Genomic DNA, 13,175 nt, shown 5'->3' with positions numbered 1-13,175 from the left:
ATTTAACGCTGCAGCTTTTGGCTGAAAAACTCTATATATGCCACTTCAACACCACATTTTCTCTGGAGTTGGTGAGATTGAGGGTAAATCCATATTGGACTATGATCTGTTGATTAAATTGCCATAAATATGACTTCAAGTGAACGCTGAAACCTCTGCTGAATGTGTAAATAGGTTATCTTTTAGATACAACTTACAACTGTATTAGGCTATATTACGTAAGGACTGTGTGTTGTGGAGTTCGCCTGCACGTAACGTTGCCACAAAATCTTAAAATACAAGGGTGAAGACTCAACACACTCAGCGTCACATGCTAATAAAAAACGCTAAGCCCCTCCCCCACAGGTGCCACAAATTCAAAATGGAGTCGGGGAGATGTCAATCAAGACTGCAGTCCTCACAAGAGCTATTGCAAAGTGCAAACACCTGTGTGTAGTGTAGGCGCTTTAAGTTTTCATTTGTTACAGAGTGTCTAATATAACTAATATAGGCGTTGGCTCGCCTGAATGTATCAGGGCTGTTTGACCAGGGACCATAAAGAATATTAACGCCGTCAAGAGGCCAGTTCTCCCCTTAACAGGTGAGTGGTAAGCCTCAAATGCTCTATTTTTTTCTTGTCCTCCCACGTGCTGCTCATACAGTGTTTCATCCTCTTGTTAAGTGTACCATATGGCCACACAGCAGGCAGCCCTGGGTACAAGAAGGACGTGAGAGAAAAAACCTGAATCACAACTCACTGCTGCTTTGAAAAGAGCAAAGTCATACCAGAGAGAAGCTGTCCGACGACGGACAGACAGACAGACAGACTGGGCATTAAGGAGCAAAACACGTTGGAATCCAAGGAAACCATAGAGTCCTGCAGTCAACCTCCGCTATTTGAAAGGTTTCCAGTTTTTGTTTTGTGTGATTTCTTTTTTGTGGCTTTATTTTCATTGAGGATTACAGACTCTGCCGAAACCAGGAAGACGAGGAGCCTGCAGAACAGAGGGTCACTGTGAAGAGGGCGAGAGGAACTGAAGAACCTCACTTAGCCGGGTAATAATCTCTTCTTACCTTCTTACCTTTTCTTTAAATATAACTTTTTGAATTGTATTTATTGTAGTCTATCAGTAGTTTCTCAAAGTTTTCCTCCAGTTGCTGAAACTCCTGACAACACGTATGCCATATGGATCAAAAGCTTGATGGAAGTTTGGCGCCTGGATCCAAAATCGCCCACGGCTGCTTTTGTGATGGATCTTTGTCAGATTATCATTTTTCATTTGTTACGAAATAACGATGCCATTAGTGAACTCCACTGGTCCCCGTGCCATGCGAAATGATATTGCTCTTTAATTGGGTACGACTAATTGGCGCTCAAGTGTAAACAGTGCAGAGTCAAGCCGAGTTGACTACGCGGGGCCACAGCAGTGATCCGCTGATGTCTTCTTCAGGGGGGAGATGACAAATGTTTAAAAACAAAGCAGCCATATCGTGAAATAAATCTTGCTAATGGATTGATGGATTCATTTGTAGGTATGTGGCAAAACGAGAGAACCCATTCAGGCCTGGGTAATGACGTAGGCACGGCTCTCTCCTCTCACTTTGATAAATCTGTGCGAGAGCGAGCGAGAGCTTTGGCAGCGCTGCAGGTTCACAGAGGGTCTTGGCAGGACGGGACATTTCTGCATAAATCTGCAGGACTCCTGAGTATTGTTGTTGTGTCTGTCCTCCTCCTCCACAGTCCCCCCCTGCGAGGAAATCAAAGCTGTCCAAGGTGAGTCAGCGCGGAGAAGCTGTTTGAGCATTTGGCTGAGGCTCTGAGAGAGAAAGCGAGGAGAAGAGAGCTGATTAATTCTACACTTTTGTTTTGTTACAGATGAGAAAAAGGAAACATGAAAACAAATCACTCATAATGCCTTTATCCACAAATTGACAATAAGTTGATAGTAGCCAAATAGCAGCTCACTTTAAGTTTTACCCATTAAGTTGTTTAAATTTTTTTATGTGATCTTGTTCTGCTATTTTTTTTTTAATTTTTTTTTACAAAAGTAATACATGTGTATAAAAGAGAAACCAGATGATTGAAATCTGCTGTTTGAGTATTTATTGTGATGCAGCGCTGGAGTTAGATAAGTCAAATCTCCTCAAATACAAGCAGCATTAACCTTCTTAACCCTCCATGTGTTGGTGTTCTGCATTGTAGTTACTGAGAATTTGGGTGTCCTCGTGTGCAAGTGTGGGCACAAAGGTACAAAGCAGGTCAACATAGATGGGGGGTGGGGGATTTGAGGACTGATAAAAGCTGAGGTTTTTTTCCACGCTCTCTCTCATTGTGTTGTTGTGATACAGTAATCCTCTTATGTAACCGAGTAGATCACTCTCTCTCTCTCGCTGTCTCTCTGCACCCATACACATGCACATGGGCAAACACATGCACATGTCAATCATTGTGTCCACACCTGCAAATGTGATGCACAGGGCAATAATGTTGACTTGGAAAAGTGGTTTTAACTTGCATGTGGCTGACTTTTCATTATAATAATAACTTATGAATAATATATCTGACAGCAACAAACAAACTTTGTGACTTTTAATGTAAGAAGATGAAGGAATTGTTCAGAAGGTGGTGTTAGATTCATTAGTGCTATGTACATGCAATATCCCAATTCTTTGTTCTTTCTTGGTAACAGTTATTTTAAGTTTGTGTTGTTTTTTTGTAAGGTGCGGTTGCTTTGTTTCGTTGCCTACGTTCAAATTGTTTTTAGTTTTCGGCCTATGTGGCATGGCATGATAGTGATTATGATTGTTATTTTGTATATATATGTATTTCTACATAATCAAATGTGTCATTGTAGTGTAATTTGAAAAGTAAAGTAAATTCTGTAATAATGCTAATGTAAAATATATTCAGGTGATTTTTTTTCAGCTAGCTATAAGTCTAATTCAATTTTCACAAGCATGTCATTCTGTACAACACACGCACAGCACAGTAATTTTTGCAAAAGTGAAATTGGATAACTGCATAAACTTCACAAAAAACACTGAAATAGTGTTACCTAGTATTTCTCCAAGTATAGAAAAAAAAGTAAAACAAATGAATACCAAGTATAATGAACATTTATTATACATTCAGTTGTACGCTTTGATTTTGTTTGTGTGTACGTGTGTGGTTCAGTAAGTGTACATTTTGTGTGCATGGAGGTGTGAGGAGTGTGTGAAGTTTGCAGTGCCGCCTCAGTAGTGTGTAATGTCTGCTTGTGTGGGCTTCGCAGGTGATAATGCGGGATCACACGTCTGGTGCTAATGTGGAGGAGCTGCTGAGGCAGTCTCGGATGGAGTTGCAGTGGATCCAGAGACAGCTGGCCTTGATCGCTGCCAGAAACATGCACCATCATCACCTGCACAGCAAGGGCAAGGTACGGTTGGACCACATACTGTATGCCTGTGTTACTACTACTACTGCTACTACAGCAAAATTTAAAAAAAGTATATATATAGTAAGTACACATGAAGGCTGGCGTGGAATCGGGCGGAACTTAAGCTCTGCATCAATGTCTTTGTAAGCATCAATGACTGGTTGATAACTGACAAAATTATCAAAGTAATCTAAGGCAGAAAGCCTTCAACAGTAAATAGGTAATATTACATTTCGAGTATGAACCCTCCATTACTATTGTCTACATGTGTTTATATTCCTACTAACTGTGATAACCTCGTCTGTCCACTTGAAAGTTGGAAATCTGGGGTTGGAGCACCAAACTAATGAATTGTCCTTAGAAAAAGGAAACATCTGCTCAACCTAACCGGCTTCACATGACGCATCATTATGACGTAGCAGCTACCTAACAGTTATGAGCTGTCGTCCATTTTGCCAGCCACCTTCTCCATTATATTCGTTATAACACTGAAATGGGGCTATGCAGTGCCCTCAATTGTGTGTTGTGTGAATTAAATAACTCAAACTTATACTAAATATGTAATCCTGTATAAACAGTAGTCTTAAGAGCTACCAAAATGCTAGCATTACTAGAAACAATTTAATTGTATGTGGAGTACACAGTCTGGAACAATAGGGAGATTTTTCAAAAGCATGTCATGACAAGACATTATGTGATAACATCTATGTTTCCTGTCCACAATGACCATTGTTATCATTGGATGTTATTTAATCTCATTCCCGCTGTGCACAGACATGTCCTCCAGTTGTTGCAGTTGTGAGGTTGATTTGACTGTTGCTGAAGAACAAATAACAATAATCGGTTACCTTACCTGACTCCAACGAATGCCGCGTTTTTAACTCTTTCTACGATTGCAAGGTTTTTGGGAGCTTTGACGGCAACTAAAATGTTGTTTCCTGATTTAGACTGCTCCACACTGAGCATTAAATTCTGCTCGAAAAGATACTCATCCTGTAAATAGACTGTGTATCCTTGCTTGTTACACTTTAGGGATAAAAAGATGAAGCTTTGATGGCTTAATGAATCACTCATGGCTTTTTACGTGAAATATGAACTGTTATAATTTCATACCACACGTTTACAATAATTTACATTTATTGGCCGATAGGAAAACCACTTGTCTTTACACCAAGAAAACATTCAACCAATGACGCCATTCCGTCACAAGTCAAATATGACCAGAAGAGGACAGCATACTTCAAATCCACCAAGTTGAGAAAAGAGCCTGTAGGCCATGATGTGGTCCAAAGCCAACGGCTTGTTTAAATAGTTAAATGACACTTTGCCTTCAGCTATTTACGTATTTGAAGGGGTCATTGCATTTTTCTGCCCAATCTGGTTTCCATCTGCTCCTGTTCCACGGTCTCACAAGGGCTTCGTATCAAATACTGAAAACCAATTCACTGTGAGAGCAATGCGTCTACCGTAAGGATGGGAACAGACAGTGTGCAAGCGTTGCTAGGCAACAGAGTGGAACAGAGCGTACGCTCGGCTTTCTCTCTTCACTCTCCGCACACTTAGTGTCTCTTTCTTTCTGTCCTCTCCTCCGTCCTGTGCCTCCGTCCTGGCCTTTTAACAGAGGGCGGCTTTCAGCAGAATGCACTGAGTGGCCGCCGCTGATGTAACCTCACAAAAACCACCACCACACTGATTTAATTTGAGTCGCCCGATCTGGGATTTAGAAAAGGTGAGGAGAGCAAAGGGATGCTTGTACATTAAAGTCTGTCCAGGAATGTGAGAGCGTAGATTTAAGAGTCATAGGAAAGTTACAAGCAGTAACGCCAAGGAGAGGCTGAAATATAGTGAGATATAAATGAGATATGTACAAATGTTGTATGCATGGATCACTGCTTCTGTCAGCAAAACAGAAAAGCATTTTCTTCTCTGTCAGAAAGTATGACACGGGGATAGGCATTATCCACTCTGCTTGAAAAAATTATCCACAAGAGCAAAAATGTGCTTATCTATGATGTAATGATTTGCATATCATTGCTCAACAGAATCACACAGCCCATTTAAATGAAAGCTGTCCCGCATGCCCGTGTCTTTTTTTCCCCCCTCTCTCCTGCATGTGTGACGTATTCGGTCAGATGAACGGGCCGTGCACAAGTCTGCGTATAAAAAAAGGGAGGGGGTATATTTAAAGCACGACCAGAGGAGAGAGGAGCGCATGCACGAGAAGGTGTTAACACACTCGAGGATGGGACCGAGGAAGTGTGAGTGCACCATGCAGCCACTGTTGCTGTTTTTGCTCTCAGTGTAAGGGCGAGACCTCCGCTCTGCTGCAGCTGCATGCAGGCCGGGCGAGCTATTAAAGCTGCCGAGTGGAAGCGTTGATTGCGACAGCAGCACACACAGGCACGCACACACCGGCACACGCGTGTGCACACACGGACGTGTTGCCTGCGCCTCCAGTGCCAGCTTGTGATTTGACGTGAAGGGGAAGAGAGTCATTTGTTGGGACAAATGGGGTTCTGCCTATTAAGGTAGGGACATTGTCATTATCTGTATCAGCAGAAATGTTGTCCCACCCATTTGTTTGATATTGTCTCTTCTGAATCTCGAAACACACCAATGATACACTAGATGCCACTGCAGCTGCTCTCACGGATATGATGCATCTTGGGAAAATTCAAATTAACTCTAAATTTACAGCAGTCTGTCTGAATCCCCTCAATGTTAAATAGAACACGTGGGAATACTTTGAAAAGCTTGAAAGGATTGATTTCATTTCGTTTAAAAATCTGTTTTAACTGTAGTTCAGTATTCTGTACGACCGCGGCTGAGTGCTTCAGTATTTCACTCACACACCAGATGGCGACAAGACAATCTATTTAAATCGCACTTTGTCTGAATACGATTACCTTTGCCTTGTGGCTTGCTTGACCGAGCACATGTCACTTAGCCGCAATGCCCGCGGTTCAAATCCAGCCAACATGCTGCTTCCGTAATCCATTCTACTGTGTCCCTCCACCATAGGTCATCCAGCAGAGCAGAAACCCTATAAAAAAACTAAGAAAATCGAGATGGTATTTATTAAGGCATTCAATGAATGCACACAACATTTTTCCGGTGAATTATAATCGGTAGCTATTAATAACTGCAAAAGTGGAAAGGAGCCTTAACGTGCACGGCGTAAAGTAGTAAAAAGCCCCTATTACATAATTATATGCTGTAAGATCTTAATAGCTTCCCACAATATCTGCTTTACTTAATAAACTGTTACCCCATCCTACACTTCATCAGTTGAAATGGATTATTCATTCAGTGTTGTCGACACGTCAGACAATTTAGATATTAAGCTCCCTGCCCCCCCCCGCTAGTGGGAAATAAATTACTATAGCTGATGTCGTTTTCAAAGAATAATTACGAAATAAAAAGTTATGTTTGTAGGATTTTACCAGTTGTTTCCAGGAATATGACTATGAGATTTTTATCAAATCCCTATTCGGTCAATTTGGGTTCCCTCAGACATTTTTTTTGTGGCTGTATTTTGTAAGTGCCAGTAGTACTTTGAAGTCAGTGTCCATAAGAGGCCGGCAAATCCCTTCAATATTTCTCAAACGCTGTTGTAGATCTGTCTTTTTCTCCAGTCAAAACTTCACTTGTAGATAAGAAAGTCTTTTTCTTTAGACTGGACCCTGGACACTTATTGAATAAGACTGGAATACATAGAGAACAAGCATTTTTTAAATAAACCACTTGGCATCTCTGGATCAGAGCAATTTATAGGATTTTAAAACCTAATAATAAACTTTTTTATTATGAATCATTTTTTTTAATTTGATGCAAATAAGGTCTGAAGGTATCTGCCACAGCATGTTTCTCTCTTGCCCAGTGTGCACTTTCTTATCAAATAATTAAATCTTACCTGAATAAATCATGTCAGTATATATTATTTGTTTTTTGGGGTATTAGAAGGTCATCCACAGTGGTGTAGGTCTGCCACAACATTTCTGGACGTACAGTACACCTTTTACCTGTCCACACTGAATTACAAGGCTTGCTTTGGCCCAGGATGTTTCTCTCTCCCTTTTTGCTCTGTTGCTTATAATTCCTCCTCTTCTGGCTCCCGTTCAGCAGGAGATGATGTCAGTATTTCCTGTGTTGCACGAGTGCGTCACAATTCCCGTCTTTGACGCAGCTCCTGTCAGGGCAACTTTGGCAGCTCCCTCCAGTACGAGGATGACGCGGATGGCACAATTAGGCCCTGCACGACTCGGGACTGTTTGCAGTCACAGCCTCCAGATTTGTGCCATTAGTCATCCTGACTGACTGAATTGGGGACTGAACTTGTAATGTCCCCCAAAACCGTTTTCACGCCACCCTGCTCACGGCAGCCTTATGTTGTGCCTTTATTCCACCTCGGCATTCTGTACAAAAGCTTTGATAAATGGAACTGAGCTGGATTGTTATGGGGAACCGCCGACTCGGTTTTGCGTTACACGTCACGCCGCTGAATCTGGACATGTAAAATCACACACGGCATCTGCATCATGCTGCCATTGTTTGGTTCAGTGTAATCAAGCTACAGCGGCATAACAAGGGGTCTTTTGATTCTTTTGATTTCACATTCAGTTTTTACACCAGTGGTTTTCTGGTCGACATGACTCAAAAATCAGTTCTCACGTGACGTCTATATGCACAAATATCTTGCTCTAAATAGGCAAACTGAACATGGCTTTGTGTAAGACCAACAGTACCGGTTGGTTGGCATGTCTGTCCATCTGTCTGTCTGTTCTTGGAGAGTCCTCTGGTGGGTCTGCCTGACGGCTCGTCTGCTTGGCAGGTCTGCTGCATTAGCAGGTGGACCTGGCTGTCTTTCTGTCTGCTTGGCAGGTTCATCACACTGGCTTCGCTTGCTTTGGCTGTCAGGGTAAACTGATATGTTGCCTGCAAATTTGTTGTTAGTATTCGTGTTTGTGGAGGGTGGCAGTCTGGCGTGCGCTCAAAGGATCTGTATGTTCGCGTGCGAGCTCTTTTGTGGACCTGACAAGATACCAAATGTTCTGTTAACATGATAATTGATATACTAGAAGAATGAAAAACCGATGTTAGAGCCATCTGTTGGTCTGTCGGGGCTTACTACAAGTAAAACAAATCTGCACAGTGCTCAAAGAAAACAGTGGACAGACACTTTCCCCATTTCCTTAATTTTCCTCTAAATGGAAAAAGGTAATTTTGGGGGGGGGGGGGGGGGGGGGGGCGGGGGGTTGAAAGAATGAGAGCAGAGATAAAGGTGTGAAAAGCTAAATGGGATCAGGCTTCAGAGTACTGCGCAGATTTCTTTCCTCTCAGGTGATAATGTGTTCCTTTTATAGCTGTGTTAATAGCTGAATTGCTGGGCTGGCTAAGTGTGGTTTTATAGGAGGCGAATCGGAAGACTACACCCTATAGGGGATTTCAGATTGTTGCTCTCCAAATTATTCCCATTTCATACATTTATATCACTCAAAGACAGACTAGAGTCGAGTACCCAATGGAATTTGAGATGAACTGAGGGAAAAGTTTTTCAACACAAAACAGTGAAGTGTATCCTTGGGTGGGTGTCTTTAATTTCAGGATGCATAGGCAGAGTTTGCGTCCATTTATCCTAAATCAGCTTCCTCCTTACAGATTCCTCCATTATCTGCAATGCAACAAGAGCAGTACCCTCTTCCATAAAGAAGACAACTGTGAACTTTAAAAAGTGCCATCAAATTTTTTTTACCAATTGATGTCTGGCACGAAGGAAGACTAACTGAGCAATAAAAGAAACTGTCCACAGACCTCAAGAGAAGCTTCCAGCCTGCCTCTTGCAGATATGCAGTATATTTCCATGGAGGATTCGAGGGAGTGAAAATGCAGTTTCAAAGGCTACTCTACTCCATCAAGAAAATTTCCAAGGAGAAAAAACATTGACTGGCAAATCCTGCTGCGGCTCAAAACCTGTTGCAGTAGTGGCTTTATTTTCAGGTCCGGTAATCCTTTTCCTGTGACTGACCCTGCGGGATGGAACTAATACCCGAGTGCATCTATGTAAGCAAGATTGACAGGAGGACTATGTCCTTTTTTTTATTACTTATATTAATCAAGTGCAAATACAGTGTACACAGTATGCAATTTCTAGACTGATCGGTTTGCCTGTAAGCCTGTTGGTCGATTGGATGGTCCAAAACTTTGTGTCCCGACTGAAAATGTAAAAATCTGTTGGATGAATTGCCTTTGAAATTTCTTCAAATATTCAAGGCCCTTAGAGGACAAGTTTGAATGGATTTGATGATCCCCAGACTTCCTTTGATGGCACTTATCGAGTGAAATATATATAAATAAATACAAAATTCCATGAGATCCATAGTGGGTTTCAATTTATTTTGCTAATCAGCAAAAACTAACAGGCAAAAATGTTGTTAAGATGATCGGTATTCTAACACTGTCAATAGCATGACATTAGCATTTAATATACATATATTTAATGTACGGACAGCCTCATAAAGTGACTAGGATGTCTTGTAAAATTACACAAAATATTTAATGTTGGTCATTTTTCCACATTTTTCCACATTTTTTGTCTTCCAGTCAAGGTTTGAGGTTTCATCCCAGCAAGCCACAGGCCTCTCGGTCTCCGGTGTGAACCGCTTTCGACTGCTGGAAGAGCGAAACCAAGCTCTGAAGCTTGAGGTAGCCGCGCTTCGCCAAGAAAAACAGCAGTATAGGAAACTGGTAAACTTCCTTCTCTCTCCACCCGAGTTTGATCTTCTTTTCTTTTCTTTTTTTATTTCCTCACACAGACACACTCAGTCACTCTTTGCTGTTTAATCACTCAACATCTGATATGTCTGCTTTTATTGCCGGCAAATACCGGATTAAATGAGCACAAAACACATGTTTACTGATAACTCTCATCCGTATTTGAAGCCGTTGAGATGGTACTTGCGGTGTTTAAATTCATCGCAGTATAGTCCCTGTTGCGGCTTTTGCTCTTCAAGGATGCAACGGTTAACTCACGTGGCCCTATGCACACACACGCTCACATGACATGTGCGCATGTGTAATGTGGTGTAGAATGGATAAGGAGGGGGGTATGTCCTTTGGTCTGTATTTTGCGGGGGAGTGTGTGCTTGTGGTGCCACACATTTGTTTGCGCTGTATGCTCATGCACGCGTTTGTGTGCGTAGTGATTTTTCTTTGGAGGCCTCCCCCAGGTGGTCTCGGATGGCAAGGCGTGTGAGCCGTTGTCTCGGCAACACGCCCGTTTGTGGACAGACTGGTAGACGGGAACCGACGGAGCGTAATGCCTGCTTCGTTCATTTGCCTCAATGACTCGAAATTATTTTCAGTAAAATAGAGCGAAGCCCACGTGCTGCAGTCTGCATTTACAAGCCGGATATTAACAGTGTTTCAGTTCACTCTAAAATAATTTCTCATACCACTCCTTTGGGTTATGATTGAGAGCATTGTCGCCATCTCCTCAGTGATGTGGTATAAACAGCTCATGTTTGAAACACTAGTATAAACAGAAACCTAGACACAGTACAAGTGAAGAATTAGCCATGCTTTGTGCCATCAAGCTTAGTTTCTACCGCTGAGAAGAACCATCATGTGTAAAACTTTCACTGTATGAGCTGAGAAATAACTTTAATAACAGAACAGTGTAAACATTTTAGTATTTTCCCTTCTCTTACCTTTCTGTTACTGAAGTGGAATTAATGTCACCCTGCCTAGTGGGAGATTTTGTCACTCTTCACAGCCAAAAAGAAACGGGCTGGCCCTACTGCTTTTTACCATAATTAACATGAAGTAGTCAGCAACATAATGTTATAGACGTGCGTGCATGTGTGCGTGCGTGCGTGCGTGCATGTGTGTGTGTGTGTGTGTGTGTGTGTGTGTGTCAGTTGGACATGGGGGGGCGTATACTGCTAAAGCAAATCCTTCGTGTTTGAGCATTGAAAAAAAATGAAATGTGAAAAATAAGACAGACACTTTTAAGGTCAACTCTATCGCTTTATATTTCTGTTTGAGTGCCGAAGCAGGCTGACAGCTAAATGCCTAAAATCCACCACCTCACACCGTTTCATCCAGTTGTTGTTGTATCGTCGTGGATGAATGTCATGGTGCACTTCTGCCGGGTTCTGTTGTCATGTTGTTCCATTTCATTTGTTCGTCTGTGTTTTGCTACGTAAATGGCAAGAAAACGCACTGAGAAGGTGGACTTACTAGAGGAAAAAAAAAAAAGAAAGCTTCGGCGCAGTTGCCTGGAAACAATCTCTGATGGACAGTCGAAGAAAGGTACCTTAGGTAAAGAATGACCTTCTGTGTGCTGTGTGACTGCTGCTAAAAGGCTGCAGCTGTCTCCCTGGACACCGATCCCTATGGCAACAATTGTGTACTGCCAGCAGCTGGCCCGCTCAGATGAAAATCCTCATGATGATATGGGCCGTCCCAGTGCAAAGAGGGACAGCGTCTAATCAATACCCCCTAATAGCCGCGTTGTCTGACCCAGTAATCTCCATTTGAACTCCCCCTAATCAAAGATGCACAGACAAACCAGGGTTAATAATAGTCCAGTGTGGTGTAACACAACTCAGCTGGAATAATACTGCCACCACCCACAGGCTAGTCAGGAAATTCACATTGTTTTGACGCACGAGGCTGTTTCAACAACATATATTAGACAGGGTGTGTTTAGGCTCAGCTTTCTATTCTTTCCTTAATTGAGTTTATCTCTGTGTTCCTTCAGATGGCACAACTACATTATCCTCCCCCCAGTGCTTTGTTTGTCGTCTTGTTACATACATACAACTACAGACAGCCAAAGCAAAGCACAGTGAGCTTAAGAAAAAAAGAATATCTCAAAAATAATTTTGTGAAATTCTCAAAGTAAGCGTGCCGTGTTTCTCTCACCGCTGATGGATGAAGTTCGATTTGAGCAACGCAAATATTCAGAAGAGAAAACTAGTCAATCAGGTTTCGAAAAGCGCATAGGATCCCTTCAAAATAAGTTACTTTTCAACTATAATAATGTCTGCATTACAGAAAAAAACATTTTCTAGTAAGAATTCCCCCTCAGATGTGTTGATCTAGCACCCAGCAAACACTGTAATTAATAGGACGCACAGTGAAATGTGCCCATTTGACTTAATTTTTTTTCTTTTTCAAATAAAAAACTCATACAACAGCAAGGTCTAACCCATAGTCAGTGGGATCTGTTAGATAACAGTGCAGCAGCTCACACAGCCAGCAGAAAGAACATGCGAGCAGATTAGTTTGCCTGGGGTAGTACTCGCTCATAGTGCTCCATCAAATCTCCATCTCTGAACCTCTTTCATGCTTTTTGTGTTTAAAAAAATTTGTCAGCTTTTCCCTTCTCTCCTGCCTCATTCCTTCCCTCGCTCCTGTAAGTCTCTACCGTCTCTACCGTGTGTGTGTGTGCACTTGTCTTCCCTTCTGTCTCCATCAGTCTGCCCCTCCTACTTCCTGTCCTAACCTCCTTACTACCGACATCCAGGCAGAGAAGTTGACTGTGGCCAATGGTCTGGCCTGTGCAGCTTCATGGCTGCATCAATATAAGCAGATTTGATGTAGTGCATCAGGGAAAAGCCATGCCAACCCCATAATCAAATTTTCAGACATTTTCTGAGAGTTCGTTCCAGACAGATTTTGAAATTAGGTAACACCAGTGTCATTTAAAATGTCCCTATGAGATGATTATTACTCAAGAAAACAAGAAACTCAAGCCACAGTCAGAAGCTGGTATCA

At 42.1% G+C, this 13,175-nt stretch overlaps 1 protein-coding gene and 1 long non-coding RNA gene across 7 annotated transcripts in view; both read left to right on the top strand.

Moving 5' to 3' along the window:
- Window positions 1–387: 387 nt before the first annotated feature.
- LOC124849740 lies at window positions 388–3,389 on the top strand. The gene is made up of 3 exons (XR_007030234.1): window positions 388–1,035; window positions 1,721–1,753; window positions 3,252–3,389. It is a non-coding gene; the product is annotated as an uncharacterized LOC124849740 (long non-coding RNA).
- Window positions 3,390–9,088: 5,699 nt separating this feature from the next.
- rimbp2a (RIMS binding protein 2a) overlaps window positions 9,089–13,175 on the top strand; it is a 45,105-nt gene continuing 41,018 nt past the window's right edge. For 3 of the 6 annotated variants that reach the window (XM_047329570.1, XM_047329567.1, XM_047329565.1), the window contains exons 1-2: window positions 9,092–9,455; window positions 9,996–10,139. In XM_047329570.1, coding sequence (XP_047185526.1) covers window positions 9,429–9,455; window positions 9,996–10,139 — 171 coding nt within the window. In that variant the 5' untranslated portion in view covers window positions 9,092–9,428. Of the gene's footprint in view, window positions 9,456–9,995; window positions 10,140–13,175 lie in introns of all 6 variants that reach the window. The other 3 variants (XM_047329563.1, XM_047329564.1, XM_047329566.1) reach the window with 3 other exon arrangements.

This window comes from Scophthalmus maximus, chromosome 20 (genome assembly GCF_022379125.1).
Source record: "Scophthalmus maximus strain ysfricsl-2021 chromosome 20, ASM2237912v1, whole genome shotgun sequence".
Classification (NCBI taxonomy): Eukaryota; Metazoa; Chordata; class Actinopteri; order Pleuronectiformes; family Scophthalmidae; genus Scophthalmus; species Scophthalmus maximus.
The sequence above is the reverse complement of the archived record's forward strand: the minus strand, read 5'-3'. Positions and strand labels throughout refer to the sequence as shown.